The sequence below is a fragment of the Sprattus sprattus genome (genome assembly GCF_963457725.1).
Source record: "Sprattus sprattus genome assembly, chromosome: 1".
Classification (NCBI taxonomy): Eukaryota; Metazoa; Chordata; class Actinopteri; order Clupeiformes; family Clupeidae; genus Sprattus; species Sprattus sprattus.
Genome location: NC_137920.1, coordinates 66,527,197 through 66,545,780, shown reverse-complemented (window position 1 = coordinate 66,545,780; position 18,584 = coordinate 66,527,197). Strand labels below are relative to the sequence as shown.

The 18,584-nt window shown below is 40.7% G+C and overlaps 2 protein-coding genes across 2 annotated transcripts in view; both read right to left on the bottom strand.

Annotated features, from left to right (window-relative positions):
- Positions 1-3,025: 3,025 nt before the first annotated feature.
- LOC308360059 (collagenase 3-like) lies at positions 3,026-10,311 on the bottom strand (the record flags this gene model as incomplete). Its single annotated transcript, XM_080831815.1, has 10 exons — positions 3,026-3,126; positions 3,462-3,565; positions 3,869-4,028; positions 6,513-6,646; positions 6,855-6,984; positions 7,710-7,874; positions 8,473-8,598; positions 9,191-9,339; positions 9,627-9,868; positions 10,204-10,311. 10 exons carry the CDS (start codon positions 10,309-10,311, stop codon positions 3,026-3,028), a joined length of 1,419 nt encoding a protein of 472 aa, XP_080687941.1.
- Positions 10,312-13,425: 3,114 nt separating this feature from the next.
- LOC308371145 (neutrophil collagenase) overlaps positions 13,426-18,584 on the bottom strand; it is a gene marked incomplete at both ends in the record, with an annotated part of 8,549 nt that continues 3,390 nt past the window's right edge. Inside the window, 2 exons of the mRNA XM_080845941.1 lie at positions 13,426-13,543; positions 17,646-17,700. Coding sequence (XP_080702067.1) covers positions 13,426-13,543; positions 17,646-17,700 — 173 coding nt within the window. The remainder of the gene's footprint in view (positions 13,544-17,645; positions 17,701-18,584) is intronic.

The following is an 18,584-nucleotide window of genomic DNA, read 5'->3' as shown; positions in this document are numbered from 1 at the left end:
GCAGTTCGCCTAAATAAACGCATGGAAAAATACTATACTACGATTTCATTATTTGTGAAAGAGATGGAAGAGAAGAACACAAGTGATTACAGTCTTTAGAACTGTTCTAAGAGTACAAACAACCGATGTTTTTCTTTCAAAAACCTCGGATAATAGCGAACGCAAAAGAACACCTTTTTGTTCTGTGGAAATATATAGCCTACCCAAGCCATGACTACAAAATGAATTAATGTAATTTTGAATGAGCAAGTTGAATGTATTTGACACGGTGTTTCACAAGACTAAATAACGAAATGCAGTTTAGGATCTAACAGGAAGTGCAAATAAGCAGAAAGTGCAGAATATGTGCATATGAATGGCAGTGGTATATACTGGGATAGTATAAGATACAGTATGATACTGTACTCTGCTTACTCATACTAGTCCCATGTCTGTACTCTGAAAAGCATTTGATGATCGGATCAACAGAATTCTTTTAAAGGGGGGGGGGGGGGGGGGGGGGGGGGGGGGTGCATATTAAAATAATTCTGTTGACTCCAACATCAAATGCTTTTCAGAGTACAGCCAAGGGACTAGTATGAGTAAGCAGAGTGAGTTTCATGCATGTGACACCTTCCTAGTAGAATTGAACAGGGGGTGCTTATTCTGACTGGTGTGAAAATAGGCCTGTCGTGATATGCACCCCCTCCTTTAAAATAATTCTGTTGATCCGATCATCAAATGCTTTTCAGAGTACATACATGGGACTAGTATGAGTAAGCACAGTGAGTTTCATGCATGTGACACCTTCCTAGTAGAATTGAACAGGGGGTGCTTATTCTGACTGGTGTGAAAATAGGCCTGTCGTGATATGCACCCCCTCCTTTAAAATAATTCTGTTGATCCGATCATCAAATGCTTTTCAGAGTACATACATGGGACTAGTATAAGTAAGCACAGTGAGTTTCATGCATGTGACACCTTCCTAGTAGAATTGAACAGGGGGGTGCTTATTCTGACTGGTGTGAAAATAGGCCTGTCGTGATATGCACCCCCCCTTTAAAAGAATTCTGTTGATCCGATCATCAAATGCTTTTCAGAGTACAGACATGGGACTAGTATGAGTAAGCACAGTGAGTTTCATGCATGTGACACCTTCCTAGTAGAATTGAAGAGGGGGGTGCTTATTCTGACTGGTGTGAAAATAGGCCTGTCGTGATATGCACCCCCCCCTTTAAAAGAATTCTGTTGATCCAATCATCAAATGCTTTTCAGAGTACAGACATGGGACTAGTATGAGTAAGCACAGTGAGTTTCATGCATGTGACACCTTCCTAGTAGAATTGAACAGGGGGGTGCTTATTCTGACTGGTGTGAAAATAGGCCTGTCGTGATATGCACCCCCCCCTTTAAAAGAATTCTGTTGATCCGATCATCAAATGCTTTTCAGAGTACAGACATGGGACTAGTATGAGTAAACAGAGTACTGTATCATACTGTATCTTATACTATCTCATTATGTATATACCACTGCCATTCATATGCACATATTCTGCACTTTCTGCTTATTTGCACTTCCTGTTAGATACTAAACTGCATTTCGTTATTTAGTCTTGTGAAACACCGTGTCAAATTCATTCAACTTGCTCATTCAAAATTACATTAATTCATTTTGTAGTCATGGCTGGGGTAGGCTATATATTTCCACAGAACAAAAAGGTGTTCTTTTGCGTTCGCTATTATCCGAGGCTTTTGGAAGAAAAACATCGGTTGTTTGTACTCTTTAGAACAGTTCTAAAGACTGTAATTACTTGTGTTCTTCTCTTCCATCTCTTTCACAAATAATGAAATCGTAGTAGGCTATAGTATTTTTCCATGCGTTTATTTAGGCGAACTGCTTTCCTTTCCGATCAAGCGAGTGGTGCGTCAAGGGGGTGCATAGAAAAACATCGGTTGTTTGTACTCTTTAGAACAGTTCTAAAGACTGTAATCACTTGTGTTCTTCTCTTCCATCTCTTTCACAAATAATGAAATCGTAGTATAGTATTTTTCCCTGCGTTTGTTTAGGCGAACTGCGAGTGGTGCGTCAAGGGGGTGCATATTCTGACGGGGGTGCTGAATCGGGTACAACACCGGCCTGAAATAGGCGGATGGTAGATGTAGCACAGAGTGCACATACACCACCAGACCAACAGAGGTCACTCTACATTTTTACATGACAAGGAATGGACACTGACAGTGAGGAATTGATATTGGTGATGCTGTGAAGGCTTTCCTTATATTTCTGTGGGCTGTTCTGACCCGAACCACATCGATCATAACCTGGGCTGCTAGTGGGAACCACAGGTCTGTTTATCTGTCCTTCACATGACCATATGCCATCTATGCTAATCAGTCCTTCACATGACCACATACCATCTAAGTTCATTTGAAGATGATACCAAAAGAAGTTCCTTATACAAACATATTCAAAAAGTGGCAAACTGTTGCATGGTGTTACATCAAAGTTCTTTAGGCTAAGGGGTGTTGAATCTAATAATAAATGGCCTAATGTTGAGGAGCATTTATGTTCAACAGGAAAGCTTTGCCATAATACGTCTATTAATTTAGACAGAATAGCCTAAATAGCCTTCCATACCAGAGGCAATGTTCTCTCCTTACTTTTCAGCCTGTTGGATTTATTTGGTTGAAATACATTTTTGCTTGGAAAGATTAATTTGCTTAATGCAATGACATATAGGAAGATTGTGTTTATTTGTAATTCAAATGTTTTATGCATGTTTGTCGAAAGGATAACCACACAAAATGAGGTTATAATTCATTTATTTACAGTTCTTTAAATACAAACAAGAAATTTCACAGTTGTATGCAAGGGTAATATTTACAGTAAAAAAAAACATATATAGCTTTAATGCCACCTCAAAATATTCCTTTCAGGTTATAATTGTATAATCAAAATATATTATGATTTAAATAATGGTACAGTCTAAAAAAAACACTTAAATGTGATCAGCATCACCACAATAATATGTTCAAAAATATGTTTTTAACACCTTAGGAAATAGCTGTTCCTCAGTACGCGAAACAGCCTCTTGCTTCTAAAGCTGTACTCAAACATGTGGGGGCCACTGAAGATGTAGGTGAAGCCTGGAATGAAAACAACATGTCATGAACATACTCTAGTGGCTGCTGCGGCTTAATAGACTTGTCCAGAAACTAAAGATCAGTGGTTCTTAATCCTGTTCCTGGGACCTCGGCATGCTTTACATGTTCTCCTGCCCTGCATACCTGACTGAAGTTGTCAGTGACACACGATATTGTTTGAATGATGAGTTGATGAATGATGTAACCGAGGGGTAATAGGATGTAGGATGTAACAGAGGGGTAATATGATGTAGGATGTAAGAAAGGGGTAATATGTAAAGCATTTGTCTGACCTCAGAGCTAGTGTAGCAGAATGTGTGCTTGTGTTGTAGACTCACCTCTGTGCTGTAAGGCGGCAGTGACTTCTCCTGTCATCCCAGGGAACCCCTGGTCCACCCGTTTGGGGTAACCCCTGTCCAGCACTCTCCGGCTCTCATCATAACTGGACAAAACAAGATGGGTGTGAGAATATTATAATACATATTTAAAAATAAAATGTAAAAGATTATATATTATAGAAGATTATAATACAAAATACACTGATATGATGAGCTTTTATTTTGGGAAGACATTTCAGGGGAATATTTGTGTATGGACTTATGGAGAGTTAAGGAGTTGTCTGCATCATACCAACAGAAAGTCGAAGCAGAAATTCAAGAATTCAGTTTGAACATTTAGGCACAGGGCAGGCGTTTTATATAATATTTCAAGGACTTGTTGTTTCCTAGTATCATGCTGCAAATACCTGTAGTAGTAATCGCCAACAAAGAATATGGTCTTGCCAGTTTCCTGGTCATGGAAGGCAGCGTTGACTTTCCTCACAGACTTGGGCAGACCCAGGCTTCTGAGGGTCTTTGGGTAGCCCCTCTCTACGGTGTAGCCATACAGAGACCACACTTTTCTGCCTGCATTCACCACAGAAGAAAATATATTAGTAACAGTAAAACAAGTTATTATGACATACGGTATGGCATATTAGAGAGTGCTATTCCCAGTGGTGTAGTCCAGGGTATACGCAGGTATACGGAGTATACCCACTTATTTCTCAGTCAGCATTGAGTATACCCACTTCTCAAAACAGGGCGTTTATCCTGTGTTGCTTAAGAAATTCAGAGTATACCCACTTCTCCAGGGACCACTACACCACTGGCTATTTCTGTGGCTCAACTAGAAAGGTGCTAACAACGCTAATTTCATTCGATACCCCGGGAGCGCACTCACACTCACTGAGAAATAAAAATACATATCTTAACCTTTCAGAACGTAGGTTTTTTTTTTACCAACCTACCGCAGTGGGTGAGTTTTTTTTCTGGCTGATTTGAATGTTCTACAGAATGTTCTACGGGAACATTCTACAGTCATTGTTAAGGCTTCAAGCAAATTATTATGCAGAGTTTTCCTGATCTGATATGCTATCTAGACGTTTTTATCAGTAGCGTAGGCTATTCATTAAAAATATTAGACAAATATCAGACTTATCAACAAGTGCTTCTTTGTCAACCGTGTGACGTCATCGTAACACCATAGGCCGACAGGTGCCTGCACGTTTGTAGCGATGATAATGTCGTGGCAGTAATACCAGCCAGTCTCACATGAATTTGTCATCACCTGGCCCAACAATTGATGATTGTCAACGACTATTTCCTTTCCTCACATGGATTCAACAAAGGGTAAGTGACCTTATAATGTCTTTCTTTATTATATCCAGAAAACATCAGAGTTGTAAATTAGGCTATACAAATCGATGTCAAACCGTTTGTAGGTCAATAGCGCTAGTTAGCGGAATATGAGGTGATGTGATGTGATGTGATATGATGTGTAAATGCAATGCAATCGCGTGAATGCAAAACAATACAAATGTGAATACAATCCATGTCGAACTGTAGGCCAATAGAGCTAGCTAGATGTGAAAATAACGTGGAAATATACTCCAGAAAGTGAACGTCTAATTCAGTCGATTCCACAACAGTAGCCGATTATTTTTTTTGCGCAAATCCAGAGCTAGTCAGATGAGGCAAACGAGAAGTTGAGGTGAAATTACCTTATTTTTGTGCACAGATACCACATATCAGTGTATTACTTTGCGAAGTTAATGTAGTCAATATCAAATACAAGGCAGTTTAGTGTAGATTTTGGGAACATGATAAATGTCGAACAGTGATTTTGAGTAAAAGTTAGGCTAAGTGTGTACAACTCTATAGCAAACTATTTGAATATTTTAAGAAACCAGAACCATGGATTTTTAAAAGAGGCCAATTACTTTTATGTGCTCATGTACACAAACACAAGCACACACGGACACACATTCACTCATGAACAGGTTTTCATTTGATGACTGTGTTGAGACATCAACGTATCTATGCTTATGCGATGAACAGTGTTTGTACCGTAGGTTTATGCGGTTGTGTCTTTACATTTTGGCCATTACACTAACAGACTGGTATTTCTGTATGTTTCAGCTGGTGAAGATGTCCCGAATTTTATCATCAGTGAGCTGCTGCCTTCTTTCAACATTTCTTGTCATGTTTATTTAGTTTTGTGAGTTTAAGTTTACGCTACTTGTTTTTCTGTAATAAATGAATGAATGCGATGCAGGTATCGGTGTGTCGTTATTTTTTTCAAACTGTTGCATGTTGTGGATGCGCTGATAGTGCGCAAATATGATTTGTCAGTGACAAGTGATTGTAATATGAAAAGGTGTCTGCGCAGTTTGTGTGCATCAATGATGAGACTACAATTATGCGTATCCTAGGAGCGTATGCCTCTAAGCTTGTCAGCTCGTGAAGCATTTCATTTACGGTATATTCCAGCTGCGATGCTGGTTTTCATATCGAGATGTCGTTGGAATTGATGTTTGGCTGAACATTGAGTAATGAACCATACATGTTATTTTCAGTTATGTATATTTAATTTACCATTATTTCCCTACGGGGATTAATACAAGTTTCATGAAAAAAAAAAAAAACACTTGTTGTGCTTGTCTTGTACCGGAGATCGTGTCTTCCCTATAGGCTACTTGCAAACGTTGTAACTTTGTCATGTACAATTGGACGTAGACCACACAAATATAGTAAGTCTTCATATAGTAAACAAAATGATACTGACAAGACAATTTTAAGAGGCATAATGGATGAAGGTGGCTGAATGTAAAATGGTAGTTCACGTTAGCGAAGTTAGTAACCCACACACAGGCTTATTGTTACGCGGCTTTTTGGAACGCTCCTGTCGCCACATTCTGTCACATATATGGGTCGGTACGTCTTTGCGGAAAATTGGCTGCTGTCCCATATATGGGACGCTACGTTCTGAAAGGTTAACAATGTTCTTGCTTTAGATAAATGTGTATGTAAGATGTAAATATAATGTTCTGAAAATTGTGCTGAACTCACCTTTGATGAGGAAAACTCTGTCTGCTGAGCGGCTCTCGTAAGCTGCGTCGATGTTGTTGGGGCCGTCAGGCCAGTAGCTCTTGATGAGGTGCTGCTCAGCTCTTCTGCTGTATGGAGAGCTGCGCCAGAAGAAACTGAAAAGAGACAAAACTTCAATCCTGAGGCCACTCTGTCCATAGACAACATGGCAGGACATGCAAATGATGCACGTCTTTAATGTCTGAACAACCATGCCTTTTGAACTTCTATAATAATATTTTTGGCTTCGGAACAGCCATGAACTTTGAACCTTTAAATTATTCTTTTGTTTGTTTCTGGTGTCTGGTGAGAAGCGCACAGTACCTGTCCTTGAAGAAGAACATCTCCCCACGCAGAGTTGTGACAGCGTCCAGGACCAGCTGGGGGTCGCAGGCGTTGGGAGTGGTGGGACCCTCTGGTTCAGGCTTCACTACGCTGACATCAGGATTGGAACCTAAGGTTTCAAACAGTCCTATTAATGTACATCTAAACAATTTCCCACTGTATTTGTTACAGCACAACTATTAAACAGATGCACAGCCGAAATTCTGTGGCGCGGTGTCTCGCCATATTGCACCAGCATGTTCCTACAGTATCCCATAATGGACAAATCATGGCTGGCTCTAGAGAGCGTCCTATTGTGTTTTTATGGCAACTGACGGCCTTCACAGGTTCTCCTACATGCTTGGAAAGGGAGGGGTGATGAAGGGGTTTTAAGATGATTGCAATCTGCAACCTCGCCACTAAATCCCACACAATGCACCTTTAAGTTCTGATCGGCTGATACTGATGTTATGCCAATATTAATGTGCATCCCTATCTGGAACCCCTATCCGACACTGGGCGCCTTCAATCTTTCAAAGTTGCTTAGCCTAAACAAACCGTTTCATACAGAGAGATTGTGAGAGAGCGGATAGGCATGTTGTCACTCGTCGTTCAAATGAGACTGATGTTGTACAACCACAAGGTACCATTTGCGTAGGTTGGCCTTTCAGTATTACATCATGTGTTTTGTTTTTTTATCAGATTATGTCTTCCCAGCTGCTGAAAACATCTGTCCACAGCTGCCATCAGTAATTGTTGTGTGAGCACACATAGCCTACCACACAAACATACGACACACCATACTGTGTTCAGCTGTGGTAGAATATCAAGCGTGATGTGACATTTTCTCTTTACCGTAGAGAGACTGAATCCCGTTGACGTCGTCTCTAGGCAGCACAAACGTGTTGGGGTCCCTGTAGCTGTAGACGGGGTACATGAGGGCGCCGGGGTCCTGGGAGTGGGACAGACCCAGAGAATGGCCAAACTCATGGGCAGCCACCAGGAACAAGTTATAACCCAGTGGGGCAGTGAAGAACACATTAGAACAAGTTATAACCTAGTGGGACAATGGATAACACATTATAACAAGTTATAACCTAGTGGGACAGTGGAGAATGCATTAGAACAAGTTATAACCTAGTGGGAGAGTGAGTAAACACAGCTTAGAGCAAGTTCAGTCAGCTATGCCATGTAGGTTACATGTGGAGTGGTGGAGGTAAGCAACATCAACAGCAACGATAACAATGCACTTGTCACTCCACCAGTAGATCATGGTGCTGACAACACCAAGTGCTTAGTTGAGAGATATGCCATAGATTAGTCATGGTGGTAAACAACAACAACAACAACAGCAACAGAAACAACAAGAGTAGTGCTCCTGTCCTCAACTGGTGCTGACAATACCACTGGTGGAGAAGGCATACACATAAAAATGTGTATTTCTGCTGTGTAGTATGTCACTTTAGATAAAAGAGTAAATGTCATGTACGCATCAAAAAGAGAATGTGATGTAATTTATTAAGTGCTTTTCTCCAACACAGGGTTATTTAATTTAACATGTGATTGTGTCACTTGCGTTCAGTTCAATGTGGACAACATGAATACGTTTGTTTACCACGAGAGGAACGGAAGGTGAAGGTCTCATCGTCATCAAAATGAGCATCCCCTCCTATTCCCTGAGACGGTGCGAACGCATGAGCCAAGGTGCCATCTGGTCCATCGAACGGGTAGAAATCTCCGTGGTCTGTCAGATGAAAAGATGTCAAGTTTGGGGACATGCTCATTGTATTTTTATTTAATGTTTTGTACGTCACTTTGGGCAAAAACACATTAACTAGAACTATAAGGACACATCTTCACATCTATGGTAGGTGCCAGGCCATGTGATAATCCCATGTGGAAGTCATTTCACCGGCTGTCCCGAAGGGCCTCCCACTTATTCTACACCCCTCATGTCTCTTCACAGTGCCAGACTAGAGATATACACAATATTTATCCTGACTGTTTGAGCAAATAGTCCAGCATAGTCTGGAAGACCAGGTGCTGTAAAATGAAGATGGGTGGGCTAATCCCTCGCTCAGTGGATACCAGGACAAGTGGATACCAAATTTATCCGATGGAAACTCGCTACCGATGGCCTATGCTCCACTAAGGAGTGAGAAGGTGAACAACAAAGTCTAGGTATAGAAGTGATGTAACCCACATGTAGAACTCACTAAACTGGCTAGTGGCTCGTCCTCCTCCTCTCTCCCTCTGTCGTGCGAAATATTATTAAATGTGACTCATGAGGGATTAGGTTTGTGTTATTCAGTTGGCTCTGTTATTAGTTTGCTCACCTCTGCTGCCAAAGGAGATCATGATGTCCGCCGTGCCAGCGTAGATACGGCTGAACCTCAGGGGAGTCACGCGTGCCCAGACTTGCAGAGCTTTCTCAATGGCATTATCCACGTCAGACTTAGGCATGTCGGGCGTGTAGTTTACAATCCTATAGCAAGAGAATACATTTGCATCAGCATCAGGGGCTACACTGGATTACACAACACCTTCAAAGGTTGAAATTCCGATTACAAAAAATTTGAGGCTGCAAAATCCCTGACTTATGCTTGCTTTTCACTGAATTAACAGCGCCTTGAAATCTTAGTGTGATTCGATTTGTTTTAATTTTTTCAACTGAATGACCTTTATAATAACTTTTTTTCCATTTTCACAGTTTTTATAGTCTTGACTTCTAAGCTAAATTAGACTTGTTTTAAATAGTTTAGACTGAAGTACCTGAATGTGAGCTTGTTTGTTTGCCATTTGAGGTTTTGGCCGAAGGTGCTGAAGCGTGCCACCTCAGGAACGCCACACCTGGGTTTCTTCATGACCTCCAGCGTCTCGGAGTCCAGCACCCCAGTCACCTTCAGTCTGAAAAAACTCTGCATCTCACTCAGGATCCGGCTCCGCGCGCCCATCCCGCGTCTGCTTGAGGGGGTCGACTTCTCTGTCAGGTTGAAGAACCTCTGCAGGTATTTCTGAGAGACAAACAATAATAAGTCCATCACAATAAAAAGTCCATCAGCATTTTATGACATATTAATGTATTTGTAGAACAGAATATAAGCCTATACGAGACTATGACATTTTACAAAAACAACACTTGAGAGACGTGTCAGAACCTCATTAAAGTTTGTTTTGTTATGCTATCACAAAAATAACTTAAGCCCAATAGTAGAACCTTATTAAAGTATTTTTAAAGATGTCTATGCTATCACAAAAATAGACCAATATTGTTTAAAAAACAAACAACATTTTTCAGCTATTTCGCTGTTTCAATTTCTTTCAAATTTCCTTGACCTAGTAGACCCATTTCTGCCACATCGCCATCGTTCTCCTCAGTGGCTAATAGGGACGGCAGTGGAACGGACAGAGCCGCTGCTGTCAGTGCTAAGAGTATCCAGATGCTGTGGGGGGTCATGTCTCTTCGTCTTCAGGCTGTTGTTTGTTTTGACTCGACTGGGCTCTTCCCTGCTTAATATACACTCAGGGAGACACAGGGAGGTGAGTCAGCCGGTCACGGCGCAGACATTTCCATGAGCAAACACGATGATTGACATGAGTCAATAACAGGTAGGACACATAGGTACGTAGGGCAGGTGCTTATCCTCAAAGGGGGAACTTCCACTGACAAAGAGTTTCATGCGTGGGGATGCTTTTAGCTGATTTGTAATGCTTTATTGGTCAGTGATTTGTGTTTCTGCTCAAGGTTTTTTCCTGTTCTTGACACCTCGCCTTACAGTTCTTGCTTTAGGGGGCTCAGGCTCTGAGCTCTGTAAAGTGCCTAAAGACAATTTCAATTTCAGTTAAATAGAATTTTTGAAAATGATACACACATCCTTATCCAGTGTTTTTGGGATCAAGTTGACACCCAAAAGGAAAGGAAAGGAAAGGAGGAAGAAATGAAGGATTTATCCCCAGGATTTTCCTGGTTTGTCTGTTTAAATCATTGTTTTATTCCAGTAACGTAATTTAGAAACACAAGGTTACTGAGTGACTATGTATGCTTTCTTTTATTACCGTAGAAAATAATTAAAAATGTGCTAATATGTCACAGAGCATTGCTCCTCATCAGAACTTGAAACGCGGGAATTGCACAAATTACGTAACAGTGCTTGTATGCTACAGTGTTGATTCAGTAGGCCTCCTTGTCGCATGTATCAGCATGTTGCCACTAATCTGGAGGACAATCCATCAGCACTAACGTTGCTGTGATATAATCTGTCAATCTCTGATTTAAGAATGCAAAGAATGCAAATAATAGGGCCTGATCTCCTTCTTGTTTTGGGCATCACTCAAACATTTCATGCTACTCATGGGCCCCCTTTTCACTTATCTGAAGCAGCGTTACAGAGTTTTGGTCTAAAACTAGGAAGCTACCGACCTAATAAACATGGCTTCCTTTTGGCAACAGTGTTGGCGAAGTAATGTTGTAAACTGTAAAGGCTTTTTTTTACATGTTCGCAGGGTGTTCTTACCTGGATCACAAAACTACACCTGGTTGGAACAACATGTGTGTTTATCTGTCCCTCATATGACCATAGGCCATCAAAATTAATTTGTTTAATTAATTAATGCCAAAAGTAGTTGCTCATAAAAACGATTTGTTATATAGTGCTGCTTTTACCTAGTTGTTATTACAGTTTTCTTAAACCCACAGGCATCCAATTCAAATCTGAAAAAACAAGCAAAAACACACACGCATGCATGCACACACACACAGACACACACACACACACACACACACACACACACACACACACACACACACACACACACACACACACACACACACACACACACACACACACACACACACACACACACACACACAAAAAAAAACACACACACACACACACACACACAGATATATCTCTCTCTCCCTCTCTCTCTATCTCTCTCTCTCTCACACACACACACAGACACACACACAGACACACAGACACAGACACACACAGACACACACACACACACACACACACACACACACACACACACACACACACACACACACACACACACACACACACACACACACAGAGGGGGCTATCCTGTATGAACCACTAAACCAGAGGACTGAGGGGTTAATTTCCTGCTTGAGGGTGCACAACGGAAGCGAAGGAACTAGAGAAAACTTCACCAAACCCCCGGCCACCTCTTAAGCGGCCCCCCAGAGGACTGTAAGTGATGAGCTTATAAGGACAAGAGCAGAATAATCCCCCCCAGGGCTCCTAATGCGTAGAGCCAATAAGGTGCATGCTCCAATCCTACTGCTTCAGCCAATAAGGTGCCTGCTCCAATCCTACTGCTTCAGCCAATAAGGTGCGTGCTCCAGTGCTACTGCTTCAGCCAATAAGGTGCCTACTCCAGTCCTACTGCTTCAGCCAACTAGGTGCCAATCCGGTCCTACTGCTTCAGCCAATAAGGTGCCTGTTCCAATCCTACTGCTTCAGCCAATAAGGTGCCTGCTCCAGTCCTACTGCTTCAGCCAATAAGGTGCCTACTTCAGTCCTACTGCTTCAGCCTACTGCTTCAGCCAATACGGTGCCTGCTCCAGTCCTACTGCTTCTGCCAATAAGGTGCCTGCTCCAGTTCTACTGCTTCAGCCAATAAGGTGCCTGCTCCAGTCCTACTGCTTCAGCCAATAAGGTGCCTGCTCCAGTTCTACTGCTTCAGCCTTGAAATGGCGTCGCACACTTTTTGTGTGTCATTCAGCTTCATTGCCCTACTGCCCACTACATCGGACCTTTCTTGCATTCTTGCACACCCTGTTTTGATCGACTGTGGCTGTATGAACCGTAGGGGATGCCCCTTGATAGCTCTTGATCAGTAGAATGGTCAAACTACCCCCTCTGGTGTCAGGTGTAGATGTTGTTAGACGCTCCTGTTTCAATTATGTTAATAATATTTGCGAAGTTGAGATTAATGTTTAAAAAAAGAAACTTAAAAAAAAACAGTGTCATTCAGTGTCATTAAAATGGTAAAAGAAACTATTGTAGTGTAATCTTAAAGGCACCCAGTGCAACTTTCGAGGCTTAAAAATAAACATTCAATTTCTAGTCTTTTTTACACGTAGTAAGTTTCAATAACTCCATACCATTACATACCGACATTCAAGCAGCAAAGATGAGACGTCGTTGTGTGGTGAGAACTGATAGAAAATCGATAACAACAACAATCGCCGCCATTTTCTTTATTTTTTGGTAACCTACAATAAACAAAGCAGGTTCCAGTCAATGGAAAAATGGCTTCTCCCCACCGGCGATTGTTGTTGTTTACGATTTTCTATCAGTTCTCACCACACAACGACGTCTCATGTTTGCTCCTTGAATGTCGATATGTAATGGTATGGAGTTATTGAAACTTACTACGTGCAAAAAAGACTAGAAATTGAATGTTTATTTTTCATTGAATGTTTACATAAAGTTGCACTGGGTGCCTTTAACATATTAAATACTCAAATGACCAAAGTAAATTTGACCAAAGCACACTTAAAGTGTGTCACCCCCTTGCAAACAACCACTTTGTCCACTCCTCATAGTAAAGGCCCTGTGTAGGAGTTCCTCTCCTTGGTCAGCAGGTGGGGCTGTGACTCCTGGTGTGCCATTCTACCTGGATGTTGTAAACTGTAGTTGCACTCTGGTCTGGCATGGCTAGCGGAAGGAGAATGAGGACACGTGATTATTTTATTTATTCAGCATGAATGAATGACTCATGTCGGGTGTGAGTGTAAATGTCTACATGAGCTTGTCTCACTGATGACCATGATATCTGAAAAAAAAAAAAAACACCATATAAACTAAATATTGGAAAGAAAGTAATTCCATTGCTTTCTGTTCATCTCTGAAGTTGCTGGTTCTTTCTTTGATGCCATGTTTTTCTTTTGTCTGTGTCTACATTCTTAACCTTTAAGTGGTAAAGTCATTAACTTGTAGTCTGTTTTTTAAACATGCACACACACCAGCATCCTCCAGTTATGACAGAAGTTATGACATACTGTACGGTAGTTTCATTTTATTGCTCTCATAGAAAATGCTGTGACACGTTGAGGTATCTGGGTCACCTTTATTTTGGGTTCTTTGCTTTTCGACCTTTGTGTTATCACCTACAGTCCTGGATTATCAAACAGCCAAAGCTAATCAACCAAAATCCTAAGTAACTGTTGTGATGTAGTGGTCATGAAAGAAAATAAAACACACTAACGTACTTGCATACAAAACCTCAAACTGAATGACCACAGACGAGTTTTGAGTTGAGAAAGAGGAGTTCCTCTCATGACCATCATGATTCATCCGCTAAAGTCTGTTGTGATTTGACAATTACACTGATCAATATGCAGTGAATCATATCTTTCAGGCCGCTCACCCTGTGATTAGAGAGAGACAGCCTAGCAGGGAATAACTCACTTCCTGTCAACTCCTGAGGTGTGGAAAAGAACCTGGTGACAGAGAAGTGAGCAGTGCCCTTTTATGCCCTGCCAGGCTGTCCCTCTCTAATCACAGGGTTGGTGTGCCTATAGGGTTGCAAAGTTTAAGTAGCTCCCATCGCTGTAACCTACACTATATGGAAGTCTTTGTCTCGTGATTTGACTGTGTGTGTGTGTGTGTGTGTGTGTGTGTGTGTGTGTGTGTGTGTGTGTGTGTGTGTGTGTGTGTGTGTGTGTGTGTGTGTGTGTGTGTGTGTGTGTGTGTGTGTGTGTGTGTGTGTGTGTGTGTGTGTGTGTGTGTGTGTGTGTGTGTGTGTGTGTCTGTGTGTGTGAACCTTTTAGAAGTGGAGCCTCAAACACACACAAAAAGTCCCCAGGCTAGAGGCGAAATCAAACCAAGTCACTCGGAGTAGCAAACTCACACACGATACAAACAATCTCCAAAGCATAGCAGCTAGCACACCGTGCAGCTGCGTCCGTCTTCAAACGAGCCGCACCCACAACGCTGCCTCGCACAAACACAGAGCTAGCAGCATGGACGAGTTATCTGGCTAAGGACCCCAGGCATAGATATCATATATAAAGGCTAGATGTCTTACGGCGGAGTTTAGAACGTCCGCACAGGTCGGCCATCTTGAGTCAGGGAAGCGTTCTGGCAGGATCAGTGGTACCTGAGAAAAGGTCAGTGATCTGCACAAACACTAATACTCTGATCTCGCTTAAATCTTGACGGAGTTTCAAATGGTTTGGTTTCTTACAAACATTATTAAAGTGGTTATAATTTTGGATGCTTTTTGGATATATTTTTTTTAAATAACATAAATATGCAGTGTCATAACTATATCTCTCATGTTTATAACAAACCAAATCGATCAAGAAAATTGAGCAAGTTATGGTTATTTAAAAAGTATATACCACTACTAACAATAACATCGGTAGTGTTAGTGAGTTAGGTAGTGTTATGGGTGAGCGAGCTACCCTGCTGCAAGATGGCAGCCATGTGCGGACTTTCAACTCCGTTTGCCAGAAACGCGGGCGAGACATCTAGCCTTTATAGATGAAATCTATGACCACAGTATATATGCCCGTCTTAATTACTGGCCCTTCCCAGCCCTTAATGATGACGTAACCGAAGTACGAGATCAAGAAAGGGAAGAGAAACGTCAAAACAGAGTGCCCTCAAGCAAGTAGTTCCACAGGCTGCACAGAGGTCAGTTAAGAAGCCTTAATTAGCTATGTGTTCAGTGTTGGCCTGATCACAGGTCAGTAAAGAAGCCTCAGCTAGCTATGTGACCAGTGTTGGCCTGATCAGAGGTCAGTAAAGAAGTCTTAATTAGCTATGGGTCCAGTGTTGGCCTGTTGGAAGAGTCAATACAACAGTTCAGGGATGATGCCTTTTTGTGGGTAACCCTGGGAGGTTATTTTCCATAGGCCAAAAATAAGGATAGTGGTAAAATCAAGGCTTTAGCTGGGCATTGGTTATTGGTGTTTCTGTAAGACTGATCTGTCCTGATCTTTGACTGATCCGACTGATTTTGACCACTATAGTGAAACACAACCCTCCTTGTGTTCCACTTAACGCATCACTTGTTGTTGTTGATATTTATCTAATCAGGCAAGATCACCCAAAAAAAATCAGGACAGTGCTGGCATTATTTGAGTGGCCATCCTGAGGAAGGTATTAACACTATTACACAAGCATGCACCTGCACATGTACACACACACTTCGGTGCCATCTGTGTGAGCCTGGGACCTATCACAGCGTTTGAATGTTATAGTGGTGTGCGTCATCCATGGTACCTATCAGAGTGTTTTAATGTGGGGCGCGTCTTCCTGATCCAGACCTGTTGGTGCACCAACAGTGGTTTATAGAGCTGGCAGCTCCTAATGAAGAACAGGTGTGGTTTGAGCCATAAAGCCAGACATTGATTAACAATATGATCTGTGGGTTGTGCCATAAATCTAAAAAATTTCCCACAACAAGAACATTTGTGGTTTGTGCCACTTACATACCCTGTATTTAAAAGGAGCTATCAGGATCCTCAGGAAGTTGTCTGTGTAGAGAGGAATGCTTTTAGGCCCTAATAGGCCTCTTCTTGTGTTAATTTACTCAGTGAACTGATGGCGGTAAGACAGTAGGAGGAGAGGAGGAATTTGAAGCGACCGACTGAAGTACAAAATTCTTAGAATTGAACGGTTTATTTGAAAAAAAAATTGCCCTATTTTACACATCATCACACATATTTTGTCTGATAGCAATTAGAAATATGAAGCAATATACATCTATGTGTTTCTATGCTATATAAGTGCTATAATCTATGTGTATATATAAATGTACTATGTGTATCTATAAGTGCTATACTTGATTATCATTCTATAAACAGCCGTGGAGAAAATTAAGAGACCACTTCAAAATGATCAGTTTCCCTGGTTGTACTCTTTATTGGCATGTTTTAAAGTAAATTTAACATTTTATTTTTATTCTATAAACTACTGAAAACATTTCTACCAAATTTCAAATACAAATATTGTCATGTAGAGCATTTATTTGTAGAAAAATGACAATTGGTCAAAATAGCAAAAATGATGCAGTGTTTTCAGATCTCGAATAATGCAAAGAAAACAAGTTCACATATAATTTTAAACAATACAATACTAATGTTTTAACTTAAGAAGAGTTAAGAAATCAATATTTGTTGGAATGTCTTGGCATGCTCTCCACCAGTCTTTCACATTGCTGTTGGGTGACATTGTACTACTCACTTCCTAAGTTAAAACATTACTATTGTGTTGTTTAAAAATGAATATGAGCTTGTTTTCTTTGCATTATACGACATCTGGAAACACTGCATCTTTTTTGTTATTTTGACCATTAGTAATTTTTCTGCAAATAAATGCTCTAAATGTTGATATTTTTATTTGAAATTTGGTTGAAATGTTGTCAGTAGTTTAAAGAATAAAACAAAAATGAAAATTTTACTCAAATACTTACCAATAAATAAAACCAGTAAAACCAGAGAAACTGATCATTTTGAAGTCTCTTAATTTGTTCCGCTGCTGTATATATAGCAAAGGTTATATGAAAGCAAAATTAAATATTTATTTTGTATAATGTATTTTATCTTCTGTTATTCCCACTGTCGTAATATACAATAGTTTACATATTTACATGCATTTGTATTTTCCTTACATATGCTTTGAATGTGCCAAACAATGCACAATCCATTTATCTAGACAAAACGAAAACATGCTAGATTCATTTTCTAAGCTATGAAATGCTTGTCAACAGCGAAGCCATTTGTTTGCTGGCATCATGTTTGTAACATACTTCAGCTTGGGATCATACTCATACTGCTGTTTCCCCTTGAAGAAGTACACAAATCCTGTGAAGAAATGTATCGATGTTAACGACGTCACACTGCTGTTTCTTTCAGTCAAATCATTTCAAGTTGTACTGTACCTATCATGATTAGACTATCCAATTTTTTTGAGAAAAATGCCCCTACGTGACATCACAGCATTGTTCATTACCCCAGCTTCCCAGGTGGACCTGTATTTTTTTCTTATTGTTATGACTTTGCACAAACACAAATGTCTCAGTTTTCACAAGGTTATGGAAAACTATTTGTACGAAAGGAGGAGAGGCCCAAGCTGTGTTGTCTAGGGGATGGGTTTGTAGCTTTATCTCCACCAATCATAATTTAAGCAAAACAAGAAGCAAAGGCTTACACACTGCCCCTATGTGACATCACAGCATTGTTCATACCCCAGCTTCCCAGGGTGACCAGACAAATCCTCAACTAACTCTAACAGAAGCCCATTTATATAGGCACCACATATACTCTTATATGTATCCACCACATATGCTCTTATACAGTATACATATATACACACCTCATATACTGTATGTGCATATGGAGAATTAATGATATGTTATTAACATTATAATACATGTGAGTGAATAGTATGCTTTTGCTCTAGGTGTTGTTTGCACAACTCACAGTATGTGTTATGTGTACATATATAACAGTATATGTGGTGTTTGTGTGTATAATGTATATACACACATTGTATATACATTGTACATTGATTCTCTATTGAGTCTGTAGGTTAGTGTACTATTGTAGACCCCTGTAGTGTGTGAACAGCCCAGGTGCTCAGTTATGTTAAGAGGCTTCAGGGACTCATCTAAGCTGTGCAGTCAGCAGCTTAAACAACTTCAACGGTAAGGAGACGAGACTAGATATGAGTTAGGCATGCAGGTGAA